This window comes from Oncorhynchus clarkii, chromosome 22 (genome assembly GCF_045791955.1).
Source record: "Oncorhynchus clarkii lewisi isolate Uvic-CL-2024 chromosome 22, UVic_Ocla_1.0, whole genome shotgun sequence".
NCBI classification, from domain to species: domain Eukaryota; kingdom Metazoa; phylum Chordata; class Actinopteri; order Salmoniformes; family Salmonidae; genus Oncorhynchus; species Oncorhynchus clarkii.
The window spans coordinates 33,759,684-33,785,512 of record NC_092168.1 but is presented as its reverse complement, the minus strand read 5'-3'; the positions used below and the strand labels follow the sequence as shown (position 1 = coordinate 33,785,512).

The window sequence follows — 25,829 nt, the reverse complement described above, 5'->3', positions numbered from 1 at the left end:
AAAGAGTAACACGTCTGACCGTAATAATGTGCTGCTCTGCTCAAAGTAGAGGAGAGATTGACTGCATCACTACTTGTCTTTGTGAGAGGTATGGACATGTTGAAAGCACCGAGCTGTCTGTTCAAACAACACCTCAGACACCAATCCATAGCCCACAAGACATGACATCTGGTCTAGAACAGACTATGGGAAACGCACAGTACTACACAGAGACTACATGACTACATGGAACTCTATTCCATATCAAGTTATTCATGCAAGCAGTAAAATCAGATTTAAAAAACAGATAAAAGTACACCTTATTGAACACCGTGGACTGTGAAGAGACACACAAACACACACATACAGGCAAACACGCATACGCACTCAGATGCTGGCATACGCACTCTACACACACGTACATTGTAATATTGTATCATGGTGGTATTATACATTGTGTGTTGTAAATACAGTGCATTTGGAAAGTATTCAGACACTTGACTTTTTCCACATTTTGTTATGTTACAGCCTTATTCTAAAATTGATTAAATCGTTTTTTTCCCTCATCAATCTACACACAATACCCCATAATGACAAAGCAAGAACAGTTTTTTTGGTTGGGGGCAAATGTATAAAATAAAATAAGCTGAAATATGACATTTACATAAGTATTCAGACCCTTTACAACGATTACAGCCTTGAGTCTTCTTGGGTATGAAGCTACAAGCTTGGCACACTTGTATTTGGGGAATTTCTCCCATTCTTCTCTGCAGATCCTCTCAAGCTCTGTCAGGTAGAATGGGGAGCGTCGCTGCACAGCTATTTTCAGGTCTCTCCAGAGATGTTCATTCGGGTTCAAGTCCGGGCTCTGGTTGGGCCACGCAAGGACATTGAGAGACTTGTCCCGAAGCCACTCCTGCGTTGTCTTGGCTGTGTGCTTAGGGTCGTTGTCCTGTTGGAAGGTGAACCTTCGGCCCTGTCTGAGGTCCTGAGCACTCTGGTGCAGGTTTTCATCAAGGATCCCTCTGTACTTTGCTGTTTTTGTTTTTGCTGTGACATGCACTGTCAACTGTGGGACCTTATATGTCCAATCAATTGAATTTACCATAGGTGGACTCCAATCAAGTTGTAGATTGATGATGGTCGGCCGTCATTGTAAATACGAATTGTTTCTTAACTGACTTGCCTTGTTAAATAAAGGTAAATTAAAAAAATAAAAGTAAGTGATCAATGGAAAGGATGTACCTGAGCTCAATTTCAAGGCTCATATCAAAGGGTCTGAATACTTATGTAAATAAAGTATTTCTGTTTTTATTTATAATACATTTGCACAAAGCTGTTTTTGCTTTGTCATTATGGGGTATTGTGTGTAGATTGATGTGGACATTCTTTGTGTTTAATCCATTTTAGAATAAGTCTGTATAGTAACAAAATGTGGAAAAAGTCAAGCGGTCTGAATACTTATCGAATGCATTGTATATAGTGGTGTAATGATGTTTTATTATGCACTGTTTTATTTATTTAAAAAAAATGGTATGATGTGTTTGGACCCCAGGAAGAGTAGCTGCTGCTTTGGTAGGAACTAATGGGGATCCTGATAAATACTAAATACTGTACACATAGGACTATGGCTGACAAATACAATTCCCCATCTATTCATAAAACATTCATCACTCATTTTTTTCAAAATGAACAATGTTAAAAGTAAAATGATGTTATCTACTAGGTTGGAAATGCAACGTTGGTGAAATCCCCCCTCCCCCATTTACACTGGTGTTTTCATCTGTCTGTCGGTCTGACACTGTGTTTGTATTACAGCATGTTTTTATTTACATTTTTATCATCCTGCTTTGATGTGTGTGTACACATGTGCGTGCATGTACTTCATGTGGTGAGTGTGTGTGTGTGTGTGTTTTTGTGTGTGCAGTACGTAGCGCATGTCTTTGCGGGCAGTCTTGAGTGACGGACCTAGGAGGAGGCAGGCTGGGCCTTCCCCACAGTGTTTCAGCAGCTGAGCACCACGCTAATGAACTCTTCTCCCCTCGCTTCCTCCCTCGTCTGTTTCTCTCCTCTCCTCCCTCTGTACTCTCCTCTTCTCTCCTCCTCTCATCTACTCTGTTTTCCCCTCCTCTCTTCCATTCCATGAGGAGCCAATGGTGTTCAGTAGACCTGGTTTCAAATACTATTTGAAATCTTTCAATATTTTACTTGCTTTACCCTGCCTGGAGTGTACTATTCTATTGGTTAAATTGCAACAGGCCAGCGCAATTAGGCACAGTAATTGAAATTATTTTAAATAGTAGATGAAACCACGTCTTGCCCTGAGTCTCTCTGCTGCCGGGGCTGGTGGGAAAGCCACCTCTCAGCTGGAGGACAGCATTGCGGAGGAGGGGGTAAGGAGGGGGGAGGAAGACCTTCAGATTTAATTGACTAAACAGGAGGGATCAACGTGGAGAGGTAGGGGAAGAGGAGTCTACATTTCAAATGGCAACCTATTTACTATATACAGTAGTTCACTACTTTAAAAGGTAATGCACTATTAAGGTAATAGAGTGCCATTTGGGAAGCAAACTTACACGGCTGGAGAGACAGACTTCAGCGGCAAGCTTCAGACCGAGGTTGCTTTTTTAGGAGCTGCCTCCCTCTGCTCTCCTCCCACCACTCTCCTCCCCCTGCTCTCCTCCCTCTGTTCACCTCCCTCCCTCGCTCTCCTCCCTTTACACTCCTCCCCCTGCTCTCCTCACTCCGCTCTCCTCCCTCTGCCTGCCTCTGTCTGTTCTTCCCCCTCCCTTTACTCTCCTCCCTTAGTTCTTCTCCCTGAGTTCTCCTTCCGCCGCTCTCCTCCCGCCCTGACATGGAGGATATGGGAAGAGTCTGCACACAGCTTCTTCATTTAAACAGCAATCAAAACGCAGTGGCACATGTCTTGGACGAGGAGAGACACACGCAAACACACAAGGACACACACAGAGACACACACACAGACGTGGAGATGGCCCCTGGCGAGGTTTGGCCAATGAGCAGCAGCCTTGTTCCCTCCTGCAGCTAGCAGCATAGCAGGAGGATGAATACTCATTAAGTTAACTGTCAACTCTGTGGTATTCTGGAAGTCTGTGTGTGTGTGTGTGTGTGTGTGTGTGTGTGTGTGTGTGTGTGTGTGTGTGTGTGTGTGTGTGTGTGTGTGTGTGTGTGTGTGTGTGTGTGTGTGTGTGTGTGTGTGTGTGTGTGTGTGTGTGCTGCGGCATGGAGTTATTCCTTTTGGAGACCTAACCACAGCTCTGGGCACTTCTTTATTACTGCAATATAAAAGCTAGTGGTCTAAACCTCCATTGTTTATGGAAATGGTGTACCTAGGTTTTGTTTTGTTAAAATGCTGTGATCCCATTTTATCTAGATCTGTATAAACACATAGAAACGGGCAATTGAACGTACACACAGACACACTGACACTCACATTCACACACATTCATCAATGCTAACACTAATAGGCTGTACTGCTGGTGGCTGTGTGCACGTTTGTGAGTGCTAGTATGTACTGTATGTATCTTGAGAATTGGGTGATTACATTTTCATAATTTTCTTGATCTTACTTGTGCTGCTCATCAGTTAACCAAATGGAATAATGCATTATTTGAATGAGCTCAAAATACATTTCAGTCATAAGAGTTCCTTTACCCCCTGACATATCGAGAGCTTTGGGCTATAAGGTTCTATATTTAAAAATATTATTCTGAGGTAATTGGCTTTAAAGTCCAGGTAGCAGATCATGGACCCTATCAGATACACTATACTGTATATACAAATGTATGTGGACACCCCTTCAAATTAGTGGATCCATGCTATTTCAGCCACACCCGTTGTTGACAGGTGTATAGAATCGAGCAGACAGCCATGCAATCTCCATAGACAAATATTGGCAGTAGATTGCCCTTACTGAAGACCTCAGTAACTTTCTAGGTGGCACCATCATAGGATGCCACCTTTCCAACAAGTCAGTTCGTAAATGTTCTGCACTGCTAGAACTGACACGGTCAACTGTAAGCACTGTTATTGTGAAGTGCAAATATCTATGAGCAAAAACGGCTCAGCCACAAAGTGGTAGGCCACAAAAGCTCACAGAACAGGACAGCCGAGTGCTGAAGTGCGCAGGGCATACAAATCTCCTGTCCTCGGTTGCAATGCTCACTACAGAGTTCCAAACTGCTTCTGGAAGCGACGTCACCACAATAACTGTTTGTTGGAAGCTTCATTAAATGGGTTTCCATGGCCGAGCAGCCACACACAAGCCTAAGATCACCATGTGCAATGCCAAACGTTGGCTGGAGTGGTGTTAATGCTTGACGCCATTGCACTCAGTGGAAAAACTTTCTCTGGAGTGACGAATCATACCTCACCATCTGGCAGTCCGACTGACAAATCTGGGTTTGGCAGAAACCAAGAGAACGTTACCTGCCTGAATGCATAATTCCAACTGTAAAGTTTGGTGGATGAGGAATAATGATCTGGGGCTGTTTTTCATGGTTTGGTTTAGGCCCCTTAGTTCCAGTGAAAGTTATTTGTAACGCTACAGCATACAATTATATTCTTTCTAGACCATTCTGTGCTTCCAACTCCGTTGAAACAGTTTGGGGATGAGATTTGTGTGGAAGAACTTGACAGGCCTGCACGGAACCCTGACCTCTGCCCCATCGAACACCTTTTGGGATGAATTAGAATGCGGACTGCGATTCATGCCTAATTTCCCAACATCAGTGCCCGACCTCACTAATGCTATTGTGGCTGAATAGAAGCAAGTCCCCACAGCAATGTTCCAACATCTAGTGGAAAGCCTTCCCAGAAGAGTGGAGGCTGTTATGTCACCAAAGAGGGGACCAACTCCATATTAATGCCCATGATTTTGGAATGAGATGTTCGATGATCAGGTGTCCACACACTCTTGGTCATGTAGTATATTTATGTGTTGGTGTTTTAATTTAAGCAATAAGGCCCAGGGAGTGTGATATATGCCAATATATCATGGCTAAGGGCTGTTCTTATGCATGACCCAACGTGGAGGGCCTGGATACAGCGCTTAGCTGTGGTATATTTCCCATCTACCACAAACCCCCGAGGTGCCTTATTGTTATTATAAACTGGTTACCAATGTAATTAGATCAGCAAAAATACATGTTTTCTCATACCCGTGGTATACGGTCTGCTTTACCATGGCTGTCAGCCAATCAGCATTCAGGGCTCAAACTACCCAGTTTATAATGTGTCATATACATGGGTTCTAACAAGAAAGAGTGAACAATTTATACTCCCTGCATGTAAAAACCATGAAGACTGGCGTAAAGCCCCAAACGTAAGATGGTAATATGGCACTTCACTTTTTAGTATGGAATACGTCTGCGAGGATTTTTCTCCAATATTCACAACATATTGACACAATTACAATCTTTATAGAATAAAAATTACAAGTGGAAATACATATTTGATTAGCAAGCCAGCAGCAGATGAAACAGAAAGTGAATTCTCTCCTCCCAAGCGCATACCAGTGACAAACTTAACTACACTGAACAAAATATCACTAATATATCTAGCAACATGAAAAGTATTGGTCTGATGTTTCATGAGCTGAAATAAAATATCACAGAAATGTTACATATTTCTCAGCCCCAAAAAATATGCACACATTTCTTTACATCCCTGTAAGTGAGCATTTCTCCTTTGCCAAGATAATCCATCCACCTAACAGGTGTGGCATATCAAGAAACTGATTAAACAGCTTGCTCATTACACAGGTGCACCTTGTGCTGGGGACAATACAAGTCTAAAATATGAGTTTTATATGAGTCTCCTATCTATTTCTGATGCCCATCTGGTTTGATTTCTATTTGTCATATCTTTCAAACTGTGCTCCTTCACATAAGCTCTTAACCCATATACGGTTTACGGACACGGTATGTTTTACTTTAGTGTCATTATTTGTTGTTATTAGTCCCAACCTTCAGCTCCATTCAACCCCTCCCATCTATCTCTTAACACCATCCATGTTGGATTTCTATTTGACATATAGTTTTCAACTGTAATGTGATGTTTCAAAAAGATCTGAACCTTTCTATTCTCATTGTTTCTACAGATTTTTAATTGAAAATAAACATTTTTGCTAAAAGTGTTATTATATTATTGATTGATTGATTATGACTTTTCAGATCACCCAGTAGTGCTATCTGCAGAGTTAGCTCCAGGTAAATATTGCAATTCTTCAGCCATTGCTGGACCTGTAACCAAAAACAAGCTACATATGGACAGTACCAAAACAAATGATCTACTGATTCTGTCTCTTCGCAGCTAAATCTAAAGAGCTGGGAAGGTTGTATCCCCCATATAAATAACAGTCTACTGGATGCAAGAATTTAGTATAATCATTTAAATTGAAAACTCCGGTGTCGTTTTGCGTATCAATTCATAAACCATGTGCCATGGAATCGTTATGTCAAAAATCTTGTCCCAACTATTTTGCAGTCTGCAGTTGAAGTCAGAAGTTTACATACACCTTAGCCAAGTACATTTACACTCAGTTTTTCACAGTTCCTGACATTTAATCCTAGTAACAATTCCCTGTCTTACGTCAGTTAGGATCACCACTTTATTTTAAGAATGTGAAATGTCAGAATTATAGTTGAGAGAATGATTTATTTCAGCTTTTATTTCTTTCATCACATTTCCACTGGGTCAGAAGTTTACATACACTCAATTAGTATATGGTAGCATTGCCTTTAAATTGGTTCACTTGGGTCAAACATTTCAGGAAGCCTTCCGCAAGCTTCCCACAATAAGTTGGGTTAATTTTGGCCCATTCCTCCTGACAGAGCTGGTGTAACTGAGTCAGGTTTGTAGGCCTTCTTGCTCGCAAATTATTTTTCAGTTCTGCCCACGTTTTCTGTAGGATTGAGGTCAGGGCTTTGTGATGGCCACTCCAGTACCTTGAGTTTGTTGTCCTTAAGCCATTTTGCCACAACTTTGGAAGTATGCTTGGGGTCATTATTCATTTGGAAGACCCATTTGCGGCCAAGATTTAACTTCCTGACTGATGTCTTGAGAATTTTTTGTGAAGTGCACCAGTTTCTCCTGCAGCAAAGCACCCCCACAACATGATGCTGCCACCCCCATGCTTCATGGTTGGGATGGTGTTCTTTGGCTTGCAAGCATCCCCCTTTTTCCTCCAAACATAACAAAGTTCATTATGGCCTAACAGTTCTATTTTTGTTTCATCAGACCAGAGGATATTTCTCCAAAAAGTACGATCTTTGTCCCCATGTGCAGTTTCAAACCATTGTCTGGCTTTTTTTATGGTGGTTTTGGAGCAGTGGCTTCTTCCTTTCTGAGTGGCCTTTCAGGTTATGTCGATATAGGACTCGTTTTACTGTGGATACAGATACTTTTGTAACTGTTTCCTCCAGCATCTTCACAAGATCCTTTGTTGTTGTTCTGGGATTGATTTGCACTTTTCGCACTAAAGTACGTTCACCTCTAGGAGACAGAACGCGTCTCCTTCCTGAGCAGTATGACGGCTGCTTTGTCCCATGGTGTTTATACTTGCATACTATTGTTTGTACAGATGAACGTGGTTCCTTCGGGCATTTGGAAATTGCTACCAAGGATGAACCAGACTTGTGGAGGTCTACAACTACAAGAGATGTGTGGAGTGGTTGAAAAACTAGTTAATGACTCCAACCTAAGTGTATGTAAACTAGTTTTAATGACTCCAACCTAAGTGTATGTAAACTAGTTTTAATGATTCCAACCTAAGTGTATGTAAACTTCCCACTTCAACTGTATATTGCACGGCTGCAAATTGTTTGGTCCTGAAATGAAACGGGTATACTTTTTAATTGATCACAATTTTAACCAATCATTGGCCGACAGACAAGTCCCTTACTTTTTCCTCCTTCCACTTTCCTCTTCCATTTTTGCAGTAATACTGCAAATAGTTAATTGTATTTCTGGCTAGTCTAATTTACCAATCCCCAAAAAAAATTTTGACATGGGCTAATTGAGTGACTGTCAGTGAACCTTGTACACCTTGTATATTCTAATATTTTAACTCTTAACATTAAGTTGAAACCCCAACTGACTTCCTAAAAACAAAATATATATATATATATATATGTTTTTTTGTTTTTGGAAATGTATCCGCAGGCCTACAAAAGCAGGCCCGCGGGGCTGTCAGCTGCCCATCCCTGATCTATAGTATGACAGCATCAGCTGTTAGCTACCAACAGCTGGCAGACGTGTTTACATTTGGTTAGTTTTATCAGTGTAATTTAGATTAAAGACATGAGCTAAATGTACTTGATCTAGCTAACTATCTCTTTCACTTACCCAGTTGACTTTCATGCTCACTGAAGTCCATGATAATGCTCGGTCTCTGCTGGTACTGCTTGCTGTTTGAGTTGCTTTAGAAGCCACATTGATGGTAGGGACAGCATCCACTTTGAGAAGCAACTTCTTGCTGAAGCACTCCTTCCATTGGTGGTTGCCTTGGAAGTTGCCATGAAATAAACGTGCTCCGCAGATTGACAATTAGACGACCAATTCGTCCACCTCATTCTCAACAAACGTATCCCACTTTTTACTGTTTTTTATTCATTGTGTGATGCTGACTGCGGGGAGGTTTTGTGGAGGTTTTTCTAAAGTTAGAGTTGATTTAGAGAACCTCAAACCCAACTTTTAGAACAACATAATATTATTACAATTGATTTAAGAGTTTGTCATTTGGGAATGTTGACTTGGGGTGCTCTAAAGTGTTTCTGGAATTGAGAAATAAGTGCTACACTCCCTTTAAAGTTCTGAACACTGGTTTGAATGGTTGCCAGCAATTCTTATATTGTATTATTTTTTAACTTAAGATGAATTGTCGTATTTTGAGTACTATATAGGTAGAGAACATTGGACAGAATAAGGCTATGTTAATAACAACATTTTGACAAAATTGGTGAATGTACTGTATGGTCTCTGCGTGGGCCTGAGTTCCTGTGTGTGTTCCCCAGGAGGCTCTGATCATGGCCAGCATGGAACACCCTCACCTGGTCCGTCTCCTGGGGGTCTGCCTGAGCCCCACCATCCAGCTGGTCACCCAGCTCATGCCCCATGGCTGCCTGCTCGATTACGTCCACGAACACAAGGACAACATCGGCTCCCAGCTGCTGCTCAACTGGTGTGTCCAGATCGCCAAGGTAAGACTCACCTGTTATTGTCAAATCTTGTCTGGGAGTTTGAGTGCCATCTTAGACACGTTCTATTTGTGCTCCTTTTTCGTATGTATCTCATACTCTACATACATCTACATCTATTTATACAGTAATTTTAGATATTATCAACAGTAAAAAAAAAAAATGCAGCATACTGTAGGTCAGGGTTACCCAGCAGGGTTACTCAGGAGCCTGCGGGCCAATGGTTTTATTTGGTCCCCCATGTTTTCAGAGCAAAAAAAAGTATAACTGTTGGACATAAGACTGTAAAAACACCTAGGAAATAATCTCCAAGTGATTTTAATTTAAGAAATCTGTGATCGTATACAAATGTATGAAAGGTTTGAAATTATTATGTTTTAGTCAAACATTATATGTGTTTGGGCTTCTTGCGTTCAATTTGCAGTCTACAAATTATATGTAATTACTTATATATACTGTATGTTCCGCCGCCCGACCGTGTGTTCAAGAAAAAATCGGCCCGCAGCTGAATCTAGTTGATGATCCCTGCTATAAATAATGGTGCATTGTGGGAAAATTGTTGTATTTTAACCTCTTGATCCTACTTGAGACGCAGACGTCTCAACTAGGCACCTGGGAATGCAAATGCACTACGCTAAATGCTAAATGTACTCGTTAAAACTCAAACGTTCATTAAAATACACATGCAGGGTATTGAATTAAAGCTACACTCGTTGTGAATCTAGCCAACGAGTCAGATTTTTAAAATGCTTTTCGGCGAAAGCATTCTGGTTCAGGAAAAAAGCTCTCTTCCAACACGCAACGTTATTTTTTAAAATTATATAAGTTGCCTATATTCTTTGACAAAACACTTCAACCTACTTTTGTAACCCAACTTTAGGTATTTGTAAACGTTAATAAGCGATCAAATTGATCACTGGGCGATCTGTATTCAATAGCAGCTACTCAAGAAAACAATGTCCATTTTTCTCTCTTCCAAAATCGATTGCTGTAGGCTGGATGGAATGAAGGATCTATTGGTCATGACTCAAAGGATTTTTGTCAATGAAAATTACCTTTTTGGCGACATCGTGTGGAAGCTGTAGGAATTGCATCCTTGGCACTATTTAATTTGGTGTCCTTTAAACAATACATGCAAGTGGCGCATGGATATTTTTTTCAGTTTTCAGTGACCAGTTTTTCTTGCGCTTTTCGATGAAACACACGCTCTGTTATAGTCACAGCCGTGATTTAACCAGTTTTAGAAACTTCAGAGTGTTTTCTATCCACACATACTAATCATATGCATATACTATATTCCTGGCATGAGTAGCAGGACGCTGAAATGTTGCGCGATTTTTAACAGAATGTTCGAAAAAGGAGGGGGTAGACTTAAGAGGTTTAAATGGTACTGTAATTCCTCCCCACATAATACAGTACCGTATCATATCCACTAGTGGGTGCAGGGTATTGTTGTTTCTGTCTCATTAACATATTTGGAGGAGTGCCTTGTTAGGGGCTATATTTGTTGCACCCATGAGTGAGAATGCTCTACCAATTTAACCTGGGACCCCCCAGGAGATAATAAGCCAAATTAATTAAATGCATCCCTCCTATCCTTGGATGGTGAAGAAGACATCTGTGTCTGTAAATCTTCCTCCGATGGGGATGTTTAGTTCCGAGGGCAGTGGACTCAAATTGATTCCTCTGAATTTAAAGACAGGTAAATAAGACAGCAGCTTGGGTCAGGAGGTATTGGACCATACTATTTGCTCAGAATCATATCAGTGACACATACACACAGAGACCATGTCTCACCCCCCCACTGCAACCCCACAGCTCCAAACCAAAATGTTACGCAAGGAACTCGCTGCAGACTCTTTTGTAGATTTAATATCTTAGACAAATATCCCTTTTGCTCATAGATATACTGTTGAGGGATAAAGGTGGGAGTTTTCTACCATTAACTTTTAAAGCATTAGTTACCGTTTGGAATAAAAAAGAACAACACTTGCTGTAGGCCAACAGAATGTTCCGGTCCACTGTAGTTGATAGAGCACAGTGCTTACAGCGCTGGGATATTTGGTTCAATTCCTGCGACCAACCTTATGTTTAAAACACATGCTCTCATGACTGTAAGTCGCTTTGGATAAAAGCCACTACTAAATTACAAATATATATACCCCAATAAAGTGCTTATTTATTACTTTACATTGCACAGGGAAAGCGTACATTATGGCTGCTTTCCCAAGCGTTGCCCTGTTCTCTGTATTGTATTTCACTTTCATTTACTCAGAGGAACCCAATTGAGACATTCACAATGGTGCCCTGAGAACAAACATTAAAATTCAATAAATCAATACAACAGCAAATTCACTACAAGACACAACAGATACAGACACATCACATCTCCACAGTGCACTACAGGGTCATGGTCAAAAGAACCACACAATGTAGGGAATAGGGAGCCATTTGAGACTGAGACCAGGTGTTTCTAAGGCAGTGGCTGTGATGGTTGTAATGGCCTTCTCCTAGGGGTGAGTCAGAGGCCAGAGGTAATGAGGTAATGAGGTCAGAGGCCCCAGGTAATGAGGACATGGGCCTGGGATAGAGACAGCATACCATTCCTCTATACACTCTGTGGCTAGGCCTCACTATGGGAGAAGTCATATGTAACTGAATTTCACATTTTTAAGAAATCGATGCACATACTATATATGGGAATGTCTGTGCCCACCACCACCACCACCACTATACTCAGTCACCAGTCACCAGGCGCAACCTAACTGGGCGTGGTGAGGGAGGTGCCTGAATAGTCTCTGGCGGCAACCCCTGTGCTTGTGGAGGTGGCACTCCAATTGCGGCCGGAAAGGGCTCAGCTGCAAGTTGGGGCTGAGTATCATGGTTTGGCTCTGGATTTGGCACTCTTCTGCCACCTAAAGGAGTGGTGTCCAGAGCATCCAGGCCTGGGAGGAAGGAGGTGGCAGCAAAGGGGGCTGCTGCCTCCTGGCCCAGCAGCTGATCCACATGGCGTCGGTGCACCTGACCGTTAGGTGTCCGAGTCCTGTAAGAAACCGGTCCAATGGCTTTTTCAATGACTGCAGGGACTCGGGGCATCTAGAGTAGCTCGTCAGGTTCAAAATGCCTTAAATGACCGTGGCCCCCTGTCTGCATCATCCCCCTGCCTGAGATGCATTTCACTTGCGAAGTCCAGGTGCAGCCAGTGTAAGGCAGTTGTCAATCGCCTGTTAATTAACAGCTCGACTGGACTCTTCCCAGTAATAGCCACGGGTGTAACATGATTAGACAGCAGGAACCTTGACAGTCGGGTCTGCCAGTCACTCACCGAGATCCCAGACAGAGCCTCCTTGGTTGTCTGAACCATGCGTTCAGCTTGGCCATTGGAGGATGGGTGATATGGGGCTGTTGTGACGTCTGATTCCGCTCTGCCCAACAGAACTCTTTAAACAGATGTGAAGACAGATCCATTGTCTGACACCAGAATATCACACAACCCATGTGTGGCAAACAGGATACGGAAGGTGCTTAACACAGCAGCAGAGGACATCAAACTAACCATGGCTACTTCCAACCACTTTGAGTGGAAATCCACTACAATGAGAAAGTTATTTCCTTTGAATGGCCCAGCAAGTCTTTACAAAGACGAAACCATTTCTTTGTTGTCTACTCCCTTGGTGACCTTGGGTGGAGCATGTAGTGACTCCTGACAGGTGGCGCAGCTGCACACCACTGCCTCAATTTACAAGTCCATCCCAGGCCACCACATAGCTCTGTGCCATTGCCTTCATCCTCACTATTCCAGTATGCAAATTATGCGAGGAACCACCACCCGACTGTCCCGAACCCAGCGAAGCACCCGGGACAGAACAGGATCCTTCAAGATCAGTCTGGCTATCCTAGAAGCATGGAGAGGGGCATCAGGCACCACGAACAGCATCACTTCCCAGGGAGATGGTGCCACAGACAAAGGGGTAGCAAGTGGCAGGTGACTCAGGGCATCCACATGAACCAGCTTCTTCCCTGGACGATAGCAGAGCTCATAACTATTGGCTCCCAGTATCAGTCTCCATGTGAACATCGAGGTGAAATAATCTGGTGCATGGGCTTCATATGATGAAGCAAGCCCAGCAAGGGCTTTTGGTCAGTGTAGGCCACAAAATCATGACCTGACAAGTACTGATGGAACTTCTTGACAGCAAAAATGATCACCAGGGCCTCTTTATTCAGCTGTGCATAGTTCCATTCAGTGACATTTAAGGTCCTAAATATGTAGCACACAGGTAGGTGCCTAACGACCATCAGATTCCATATGACTCAATAAGGCAACTAGCCCATATGGAGATGCATCATATGTGGCCTTAGTGGGCTAGCAGCCCATCTGCTTGCAGCAGCCATTTAGCCTCCAGGGAACTGCCTGGTCCAGTAGTTGATACAGGGGCTCCAACACTGTAGTTTTATCAGGCAGGAAGCAGTTGTAAAAGTTGAGAAGCCCCAGAAACGACTGAAGCTCATACTTGTTCTTGGAAGAAGGTGCCTCCTTAACTTCTTGACGCACCCATCCCTTTAGCGGGATCATTTTCATCAACACCCGCTGAATTGCAGCACGCCAAATTCAAATTAAATTACAAAAAATATTTAATTTTCATGAAATCACAAGTGCAATATAGCAAAATACAGCTTAGCTTGTTGTTAATCCACCTGTTATGTCAGATTTCAATACAGCTTTTCCGCGAAAGCATAACAAGCGTTTATGTAAGAACATCTCTCTCAGTAGACTAAATATTACAAACACTAGCAGCCAAGTAGATTGGTCACGAAAGTCAGAAAAGCAATAGATTAAATTGCTTACCTTTGATGATCTTCGGATGTTTGCACTCACAAGACTCCCAGTTACACAATAAATGTTCCTTTTGTTCCACAAAGATTATTTTTATATCCAAAATACCTCCATTTGTTTGGCGCGTTATGTTCAGAAATCCACAGGCTCGAGTGGTCACGACATCGCAAATGAAAATTCCAAATAGTATCCGTAATGTCCACAGAAACATGTCAAATGTTTTTTATAATCAATCCTCGGGTTGTTTTTAAAATATATAATCGATAATATATCAACCGGGACTGTCACTTTTTCAATAGGAGAGGGAGAGACAATGGCTGCCCCACTCTGTTGCGCAAGCAAAACTCTGCAAACACCCAGCTATCCACTGACTCGATGTTATCTTTCTCACTCACTTTTCAAAATAAAAGCCTGCAACTATGTCTAAAGATGTTGACAGCTTGAGGAAGTCATGGGAAAGGAATCTGGTTGATATCCCTTTAAATGGAGGCAAGACATATAATGGAACAGAGAGCTTTCAGGAAAAACAGCACTTCCTGGTTTGATTTTCCTCAGGTTTTCACCTGCAATATCAGTTCTGTTATACTCACAGACAATATTTTGACAGTTTTGGAAACTTTAGAGTGTTTTCTATCCTAATCTGACAATGATATGCATATTCTAGTTTCTGGGCCTGAGAAATAGGCAGTTTGAAATGGGTACGTTTTTTAGCCAAAAACAAAAATCCTGCCCCCTACACTCAAGAAGTTAATGGCCTTTACCTTATCATGGGTTGGTTGTATGACATCCTTGTCAACGTTGTCGTGTCTTTGGCTATGCCGGATTAAGTAATATAACATGCTATTCTATAAAATAATTTATCCGTAATTAATATTACCTGATTGAGCTAATCATGTAAATGTAATTAACTAGAGAGTCGGGGCACCACAAAATAATGTTTTTGGAGCTTAGCTTTTAGAGTTTATCTTCCGAATAAACTCTTAAAGACCTAGTCATATTTTACATCAATAGCAGTCAATATTAATCGTCACCTTAATTCAGTCTCATCTGAAAGTTGTAAATTCTTGGTTATCTGCACGAACCCTGGCTAAGTTGAATCAGCAATACAAATACAATTACACATACACATAATTAAATCATAATGTCCCTTAGCGGGCGGAACAGATATGACAGCTGGTTACACAAAAGAAAAGGGCTGGGATTGAGTGAATGAGCGGGAAGACTGAGGAACAAAGGGCGAAGCTGTGCTATCGTAAATACAGTTTCTTATGCATTCTAAATGACCGCCCATTTGGAAAAAGAAAATGCAATAAATATTTACTCTGAGCTGCGCTTCGGTAGGTTGGTGTTGGAAGGCCGTGTTGCCCAACCGAGTCCTTTGTCCTTTGAAGAATGTCTATGCTGGTCAATTAGAAACGTTGTAGTAACGTCATTGTGTGGTAGATGGGATACTCTGTCTGTTCCTTCCTAACCTGCGTTTGCAGCTGCTGTTGCTAACTCAACGGCTAGGAGGTATCACTTCTGTAGTGAATAAGAGTTCAAAGTTCATACCATTCGCAACCAAAGCTCACGCTGATGTTGGCTTCGTTCTGTAGTTATTATCTGAACCATTCTGACATCGGACCGTTGTCCTCATATCCTCGGAACAGGAGGTTATATTGTCGTCAAGGCTTTATATAGGAAGGGAGAGATGTCTCAGATGACAACCGAACTGACATCATATTCATTAAGTACCACTGCATATGTTCAATTGGTCGGATTACCAGAATATAGTTAATTTCCCCCCACCTTCTGATGTTCCCAGAATCTCTATGTTAACCAAAGGGGTTTGCAAATGTAACATCAGGAGGGTAGAGAGAGGAAAAAGGGGGGAAGAGGTATTTATGACAGTCATAAACCTAACCCCAGGCCAACGTCATGACAACGTTGAACCCCAGGAACTCAACACTGGGTGCAGCATAAATGCACTTCTCCCTCTGCATTTGCAGCCCTGCTTCCACAAAGTGCCTCAGAACTTCCCTCAGCCAAGAGTTATGCTCTTCCAGGGTCCGGCTTGTAATCAGTATGTCATCCAGATATGCCTGGACCCCTGTGATGCCTGCTAGCAAGGTGTCCATGTAGCACTGAAAAAATCGCCACTGCTCTGGACACTCCAAACTGGTACTTGGTGCTCTAAAAAGCCCCCGGTGTGTGTTGATATTCAGGAGCTCCCTTGCATCATCATCCAAAGCTAGATGCTGGTAGGTTTGTCTTATATCCAGCTTTGTAGACACCACCCCTCCTGCCAACGTCGCAAACAGCTCAGCCAGCGTTGGCAAGGGGTAAACATCAGGGACCACTGCAGTTTCTCCAGAGCCTCATACCTTCGGCCGAAGAGTGAAAGGTACTGGTCGAGTTTTAAAGAACTTAGGGTCGATTGGCTATGGACACAGGGTGCCCCCTGTAAAGCCCAAACCCCTGGAAAGCTTTTTCATGCTCCTTGATAATCAAATCTGGGGAGTTTTGCAGGGGTCTCTGCAGGGGTCACCTCGATAGCTCACATCCACCAAAATTCTACCCTGCATCTTTAACTGGGCCTGTGACCATTTCCTTAATACCCATTGTCTTGCAAGAATTTTGGCTGAGCCATTGTTGCTCCTAGACGTTTCCACTTTTCCGCAGCACTTACAGTTGATTGGGTTAGCTCTAGCAGGGAAGAAATTTTACGACTTGTTGGAAAGGTGGCATCCTATGACGGTGTCCGGTTCAAAGTCACTGAGCTCTTCTTCAGTAAGCCTATTCTACTGCCAGTGTTTGTCTATGCAGATTGCATGGCTGTGTGCTTGATTTTATTCACCTGTCAGCAATAGACAAATCCACTAATTTGAAGGGGTATCCACATACTTTTGTATATATAGTGTATATGTCCCCTTCGTTTACAGTGCCTTGCGAAAGTATTCGGCCCCCTTGAACTTTGACCTTTTGCCACATTTCAGGCTTCAAACATAAAGATATAAAACTGTATTTTTTGTGAAGAATCAACAACAAGTGGGACACAATCATGAAGTGGAATGACATTTATTGGATAGTTCAAACTTTTTTAACAAATCAAAAACTGAAAAATTGGGCGTGCAAAATTATTCAGCCCCCTTAAGTTAATACTTTGTAGCGCCACCTTTTGCTGTGATTACAGCTGTAAGTCGCTTGGGGTATGTCTCTATCAGTTTTGCACATCGAGAGACTGAAATTTTTTCCCATTCCTCCTTGCAAAACAACTCGAGCTCATTGAGGTTGGATGGAGAGCATTTGTGAACAGCAGTTTTCAGTTCTTTCCACAGATTCTCGATTGGATTCAGGTCTGGACTTTGACTTGGCCATTCTAACACCTGGATATGTTTATTTTTGAACCATTCCATTGTAGATTTTGCTTTATGTTTTGGATCATTGTCTTGTTGGAAGACAAATCTCCGTCCCAGTCTCAGGTCTTTTGCAGACTCCATCAGGTTTTCTTCCAGAATGGTCCTGTATTTGGCTCCATCCATCTTCCCATCAATTTTAACCATCTTCCCTGTCCCTGCTGAAGAAAAGCAGGCCCAAACCATGATGCTGCCACCACCATGTTTGACAGTGGGCATGGTGTGTTCAGGGTGATGAGCTGTGTTGCTTTTACGCCAAACATAACGTTTTGCATTGTTGCCAAAAAGTTCAATTTTGGTTTCATCTGACCAGAGCACCTTCTTCCACATGTTTGGTGTGTCTCCCAGGTGGCTTGTGGCAAACTTTAAACAATACTTTTTATGGATATCTTTAAGAAATGGCTTTCTTCTTGCCACTCTTCCATAAAGGCCAGATTTGTGCAATATACGACTGATTGTTCTCCTATGGACAGAGTCTCCCACCTCAGCTGTAGATCTCTGCAGTTCATCCAGAGTGATCATGGGCCTCTTGGCTGCATCTCTGATCAGTATTCTCCTTGTATGAGCTGAAAGTTTAGAGGGACGGCCAGGTCTTGGTAGATTTGCAGTGGTCTGATACTCCTTCCATTTCAATATTATCGCTTGCACAGTGCTCCTTGGGATGTTTAAAGCTTGGGAAATCTTTTTGTATCCAAATCCGGCTTTAAACTTCTTCACAACAGTATCTCGGACCTGCCTGGTGTGTTCCTTGTTCTTCATGATGCTCTCTGCGCTTTTGACGGACCTCTGAGACTATCACAGTGCAGGTGCATTTATACGGAGACTTGATTACACACAGGTGGATTGTATTTATCATCATTAGTCATTTAGGTCAACATTGGATCATTCAGAGATCCTCACTGAACTTCTGGAGAGAGTTTGCTGCACTGAAAGTAAAGGGGCTGAATAATTTTGCACGCCCAATTTTTCAGTTTTTGATTTGTTAAAAAAGTTTGAAATATCCAATAAATGTCGTTCCACTTCATGATTGTGTCCCACTTGTTGTTGATTCGTCACAAAAAAATACAGTTTTATATCTTTATGTTTGAAGCCTGAAATGTGGCAAAAGGTCGCAAAGTTCAAGGGGTCGAATACTTTCGCAAGGCACTGTACATTGGAGACAGGTTGCCGCACTAAACCTACAGTTGTATGGAATTATGCCCCCCCCCCACATCCAGCTGATCTACAAAATTACAGTGCACCGAAATCCGGCTCAGCCCAGCAATATCATCATAACTCTTTGCAGTAGGGAGGGCTGGATTGAGAAGAGAATGTAATGTAGACAACACGCTCATCAGCACAATGGGTTTCTATTTGGCTTTATCAATGTCATTATCCACGAAACACATTCCAGCCTTTCAATGTACTCCTCCCAGTAGCTATCCTTTTCATCAACAAACTCAATCTTCCCAATCAAAGCCATGATAGCGTCGGAAAAGGAAAATACACTTTGACGTTTACTCATTAAACCTCTTCAAAACATTCCAGTCCGAATCCGCTTCGATGCCAGTATTATGTCCGTGACATGGTGAAAGTACAATCCAATAACAAGGACACGGAAAGATACGTTTAGACTATTTCATCCATGGTGCAGGTAATGAACATGAACGCCATGTAGGCAGATGACTGTGAACTTCCACACCTATGGGGCGTGCACGCTCTATATGGGAGTGTCTGTGCCCGTTCCTTAATGTGCCCTCCACCGCTATACTCAATACACAAGGTAAATGTGCTCCCTCACTGCAGGGCAATTCGTGACTCTCCAGGCTCCCAGGCTCCTGGGAAGTTAATCTGTGTCTGGGAGGCGAGGTGAGACGCCTCTCTATCTTGCGCTTTCTATCCCTCTTTCTCTCTCTCTCTCTTTGTGTCTCTCTCTGCGTCAGACAGCCCTTCACACAATGGATTATTAATGGAATAATAAGCCGTGGGATACATTCTAATGAGCAGATTAATCAGGGGATATGCCACCACCATGCACTGTTTTTTTATTTATTTTCTTTTCCGTCTACATCTCTCTTTCTTTCTTGAGGTATATCCCTGGCTTTCTGTCTACCTCACAGTGTGTCCTGTTGTCCTGTCCTTTTAACTCCACAGCTTTTTATTCCTTTTTTTCTCTCTCTTTATTTCAATCTCCACTTCTCACACTTTCTCTTTCTCACCGTGTCCTCCTTCTTACTCCATCTCTCCTGAGCTGTATCTCCTCCTGTGTCTCATTTCTCTCATCAGCATCACAGAGGCATTCTGCATGGGGACATGTTGGTTAGCTGAGCTCACTCGGCCAGGCCTGACAGTTAGAACCATGGAGTTAAAACCAATAGAACTAGAATCACTGTATTTCTACTTTTAGAACAGAACAGAAAGAATTGAACAGAAGGCAGAGATCTTAGAAAATAGACAGAGGTTCATATTGCTAACAGAACATATGCAGTCCTCTGTTGTTGTATTTATCTCTATCACATCACTCTCTCACATATCCAGTGCATGTTCTTGTGGAGCTAAAGACAGCTGAGGATTACTGTCGTACAGATGAACCTTCAATATGACGGCTATTACCGCAGCTGTCGTCATTTTGTTCACACTATCTAGCTCTGACAATTATTTGGTTTAGTTGGCAGGTTGCAGACATTGACTAGTTATCTTCTCCAGTCCCCTCTTCTCCCGTTGTATGGAAGCTCTCCTAGTATTCTGTAAGACTCAATGCATCTTGAGATAATTTCTCTGTGCAAACATCTCTCCCGAAGCTGAACAGATATCTCTGCCCCTTCCTCTCTGCCTCCTTTTCTCCTTGCTTTCTTTCTTTCTTTCTTTCTTTCTTTCTTTCTTTCTTTCATCTCCCTCGCCGCCTCATTATTTAGACCCCAGGGTGCGTCTGTCCATCACTCCATCCCTCTATCCCTTCACTCACTTGTTTCCCCCTTCTTCTTTTTCTTTGTCCATCTCGTTGGGTGTATCCCTGGCTCTATTTCGAGGGGGAGCAGGCATAGTTTAGTTTATATAGTGGAGCTTTGCTAGTGGAGTCAATTGGTGTGAGAATATGCTTCATCCCGATGTGACGCTGTATGTTACAGAAGTTTCTCACTGTCCTCGAGACAGCAGGCAGTAGCAAACACTAAGTGCAAACAGACAGCAGGAAGTAGAGAGGGTCATCGAGATTTACACACACACACATGCCAGTGCATACACACACAAACACATGCAGGCACGCATACACACACACATGCATACATTCACAGAGTGCGGAGTGCAGAATTAAAGGCAGGAAGAGATGGATGGGTGCAGGAGAGACAGTAGGGTAATGGATGACTGGAGGCAGGTCACACAATGGAGGAGGGAAGAATGACAGACAAATGACAGCCTGACAGCCCCAGACCACACGCAGACACACATCTCTGACACACACTCAAACACACACACACACACACACACACACACACACACACACACACACACACACACACACACACACACACACACACACACACACACACACACACTTCCTTCTCCCCTCTCTCTTTCTCTGTCTCTCTCTTACACACACACTCGCATACCTAAATCCTCAGAGGAGAGAAAAGGATCTTGTCACATAATTACATCACAGCGACAGTCTAATATCCAACAAATGAGGTGAGATGGCTGCTATGCCAAGCGCGTAAATTCCTTTCAGCTTCAGATGGCACCATCAATTGGTTTCTCACAAACCCAATTAAATAGTTTTATTTGAACATTGAGTTTACACAACCTTGGAGACCTAAATATTATACCTACAGGTTTCTCTTTCTCCTTTCTGCTTTCTCTGGTACAGCCAACTACAGTGCCGTAAAAAAGCATTTGCCCCTTTTCAGATTTTTGAATACTTTTGAATATTTTTTTTATACTGAATGTAATCAGATCTTCAACCAAAACCTAACATTAGATAAACGAACCTCAGTTTACAAATAACAACAACTAAAAATGTACACTTATTTTATCTATTTAATTAACAATGTTATGCAACACCCAATTCCCCTGTGTGAAAAAGTTATTGCCTCCTTACACCCAGTGACTGGTTGTGGCACCTTTAGCTGCAATGACTGCAACCAAATGCTTCTTGTAGTTGTTGATCAGTTTCTCACACTCTTGCATGCTAAACTGCTCAGCGACATTTGTGGGTTTTCAAGCAAGAACCGCTCGTTTCAAGTCCTACAACAACATCTCAATTGGGATTAGGACTTGGACTAGGCCATTCCAAAACTTCAAATTTGTTGCTTTGTAGACATGATTGTGTGTTTTTGATCATTGTCTTGCTGCATGACCCAGCTGCACTTCAGCTTCAGCTCACAGACGGATGACCTGACATTCTCCTGTAGAATTCTCTGATACAGAGCAGAATTCATGGTTCCTTCTATTAAGGCAAGTCGCCCAGGTCCTGAGCATCTCCAAACCATCACACTACCACCATTATGCTTGACTGTTGGTATGAGGTTCTTACTGTGGAAAGCAGTGTTAGGTTTTTGCCAGATATAATGGGACCCATGTTGTCCAAAAAGTTGACTCAAGTTTGCCAAAAAGCACATGGAAGCACCTGGAGGATCATCAAGACTCTTGGAAGCATGTTCTATGGACAGATGAGTCAAAAGTCTAACTTTCTGGATGACATGGGTCCCATTATGCTTGGCGAAAACCACACACAGCGACATGGGAGATCAACAACTGCAGGAAGCGTTTGTTTGAAGTCATTGCAGCTAAAGGTGCCACAACCAGTTACTGGGTGTAAGGAGGCAATTACTTTTTCACACAGGGGCATTGGGTGTTGCATAACTTTGTTTATGAAATAAATTAAATAAGTATGTCATTGTTGCAGTTATTTGTTCACTCAGGTACCCTTTATCTAATTTTAGGTTTTGGTTGAAGATCTGATAACATTCAGTATAAAACATTTGCTAAAGTAGATACAATTATAAAGGTGGCAAAAACTTTTTGTATATTGTCAAAACGATATAATGTGCTTTACCGTCAAAAATAATATCCCGATATGTAACTGTATTGATTTTTTTCCTCCATCATTACCATTGGGGACAGCCTCACAATCTATCAGGCAGGGAGCCTAAATGGCCATTTAGGAGCCATTGGGAGTGAATTTTAATTTAACCTTTATTTAACTAGGCCAGTCAGTTAAGAACAAATTCTTATTTTACAATGACGGCCTACCCTGGCCAAACCCTCCCCTAACCCGGACAACGCTGGGCCAATTCTGCGCCGCCCTATGGGACTCCCGATCACGGCTGGTTGTGGGATCAAACCTGGGTCTGTAGTGATGCATCTAGCATTGAGATGCAGTATCTTGGACCGCTGCGCCACACGGGAGTCCAAAGTGGTTGAGTCACAAATGGCACCCTATTTACCGATGGGCCCTGGTCAAAAATAGTGCACTTATTAAGGAATAGGTAGCCCAACACTTTTCTTTCAATTAGCTGTCTGTCAGAATGAGCTGCCTGCCACACACAGTAGCAGTAATTGCCTTGACCCTGACATGACTGACCTGGAAGGACGTGTGTGTGTGTGTGTGTGTGTGTGGGTGCGTGTGCATGCGTGCGTGCGCGTGTGTGTGCGTGACCTGTCACTCATCCTCCGTGCCTCTAAGCAGAGTGACAGCTGACCGAAACTCTGACCTCTCACCCCTCTAGAGGAGGATCTCAGGACTATAAGGACCTGAGAGGGAAACCATTGTTAACTGTTGAAATCTTGCACTATTTTGGCCTGGTGCCTGTGGGTGTTTGTGTCCTCTGATTTGTTTTGTTCATAGTAACACTGTTGTTGTGCAAAATTGAGAGGAAATGTTGTAGAATATACTCTTACTCTTAGCATTGTTCATTGAGCCAGAGAAGTTGACTGATACTTTCAGGTACCCTCGTAGTATTTCTTAGCTTGTAAGCTTGTATTGTGAGGCCCTTTAAGAAGTATAGTATCTCTCTAAAGAACAGTATTCCTGTTGGGTGTTTACAAGCACAAGGGCTGGAAGGAATGGTCGTTTCTGTCTTTTTCTCTCTGGAACGTTTCTTTCCTATTTCTCACTGTGTTTTCTCTGCTGCCTGGGTTCACCTCAAGTTGTCTTCTTTTTTTCTCTTGCTAGTGCTGTTCTTGTTTATCTCTCTGTCTCTATTTACTGCCGTATCAGTCTCTCTCTCCTTCTTGTCCTCTCCCTCTCTCTTTTCCTCCATCTGCTTTCCCGAGTACTAAGCAGCCCGCCACCCAAACAAACGCACGCACGGACGCACGGACGCACGCACGCACGCACGCACGCACGCACGCACGCACGCACGCACGCACGCACACACACACACACACACACACACACACACACACACACACACACACACACACACACACACACACACACACACACACACACACACTTCCTTCTCCCCTCTCTCTTTCTCTGTCTCTCTCTTACACACACACTCGCATGTGGAATAGACTATTCTGTCTGCACCAGCCCCCTGAATTAAATTGGAATGTTAAACTGTTTGCGTCTGTGCATGTGTGTGTGCGTGCTTATCTGGATGAGTACTTGAACATATTTGAGTGTGTACTGCTTATCTGGATGAGTACTTGAACATATTTGAGTGTGTACTGCTTATCTGGATGAGTACTTGAACATATTTGAGTGTGTACTGCTTATCTGGATGAGTACTTGAACATATTTGAGTGTGTACTGCTTATCTGGATGAGTACTTGAACATATTTGAGTGTGTACTGCTTAGACAAAGCTCAACTAACATTCACTGATGCAAATTCTAAAGCATGCTCTGCCTCTCCCCACTTGTATGAAGGATTGGTCGGGAGGGGGTAAGAGGATCAGGTTGTTCAGTGAAGCCTGGGTCATTATCAGAACCATGACCATGAACTACAGTGCCACTGACCAGCAGGCTCTTAACACTAGAATCCCCCAAAAGCTATGCCCTGCTCCTTCCCTAACTTTTCCTAAATGTTTGTATTTTCCGTAACAATTTTGAAATCAGAAACAGCAAAGTATTTATAGCCTTTTTGCTTGTTTTTTTCACACCTATTCCTAACTTAACCCACCAAGACAATGTGCTGTAGGACGTTGGTACCCAGCCAGGTGCTAATGTATCTCTCTCTCCTCACTGAATGAATGACAAATGGATGAATGGGTGATAATTGTTCATCTTACTTCACAATGTAATTTAAATTAGGCCAAACTGAATGATAAGGAGGGTGAAGAGGTTGATTTCATTTAGAAAGACAATAGTGTAATGATGAGGTTGTGTTATGTCTATTTATCAGCAGCAAATCATTTGACTGTACGACTTGCAAGTTAATACAATTTGCTTTTACGTTTTAGTTTGTAAAAATAAGCTGTTATGGGTCTGTTTTATTTACTGTAACTCTACTAATGAGGTGTATTATAATGGTAAATTAAACCTGCTACATGTTGCAATAGGCCTTCAGAATAATGTAAAACATATCCTTGACTCTGTCCAAGTTGATGACTGGAGGGAGGCAAACGATGCCAACTCTCTGAATGAATGACAAATGGATGGAATGGGCGATAATTGTGCAAGTTACTACACAATCAAATTTAAGTTAGGCCTAACTGAACGAATTAGGGTAGAGAGCTCGACTTCATTTAGAACAACATTTTAACAAGTTGCATTAGGCCTTTAGAATAATGCAAAATAAATCCTCGCAAGTTCATGAGCAGGAAACAAACAATGCCAGTCAGCATTGGAAATGATGCAGACAATTACATTGATGGAATCTACAATCTATCTTCACTATTAAAGCCAATCTACCCCCTGAAAAAACAACAACAATGCCAGTCAGCCTGCTCAGCCGGCCCAGCGAAACTACACTCATAATAAGACTTAGTCTATAGACAAGATTACATTGACAATCATCCGGTGAGTGACGATATAAGGCCTTTCAGTTGCCAACTTGTACATGAAGAGATGGGCACATCTTGTAATTGACAAATGCGTGGAAAGGAGCATCACTTTATCAAATCCTTACATGCAGGTAAACCATTTAGATTTCTCAATAACATCAGGAAGAGCATATTCTGCAGTTTCTACGACACTTAACTTTGTCAAATAAATCTAAATATTCTGAAGTTGCAGCTCTACTTCCAAATGTCAGCATTGCTCTGGCTACTAAGCAAAAACCACTAACATAATACAATTACAAGTACAATATGCTATTCTGTCGTCAATGAGTGAATGGGCGATAGAAACCAGATAGAACATCAATGACCGGAATGAGGAGGGTGAAGAGGGTGATCGCATTTCATTGGCCTGAATGAGGAGGGTGAAGAGGATGATTGAATTTAGAACAATAGTGTATTGATGAAGAATTGTGGGTGTT

The 25,829-nt window shown here is 42.4% G+C and overlaps 1 protein-coding gene across 1 annotated transcript in view; it reads left to right on the top strand.

The window, feature by feature from the left end:
* Positions 1-25,829, top strand: part of LOC139380234 (receptor tyrosine-protein kinase erbB-4-like) — a 534,593-nt gene that overhangs the window by 471,005 nt on the left and 37,759 nt on the right. The window contains exon 21 of the mRNA XM_071122768.1: positions 9,015-9,200. Within this exon, the coding sequence (XP_070978869.1) occupies positions 9,015-9,200 (186 nt within the window). The remainder of the gene's footprint in view (positions 1-9,014; positions 9,201-25,829) is intronic.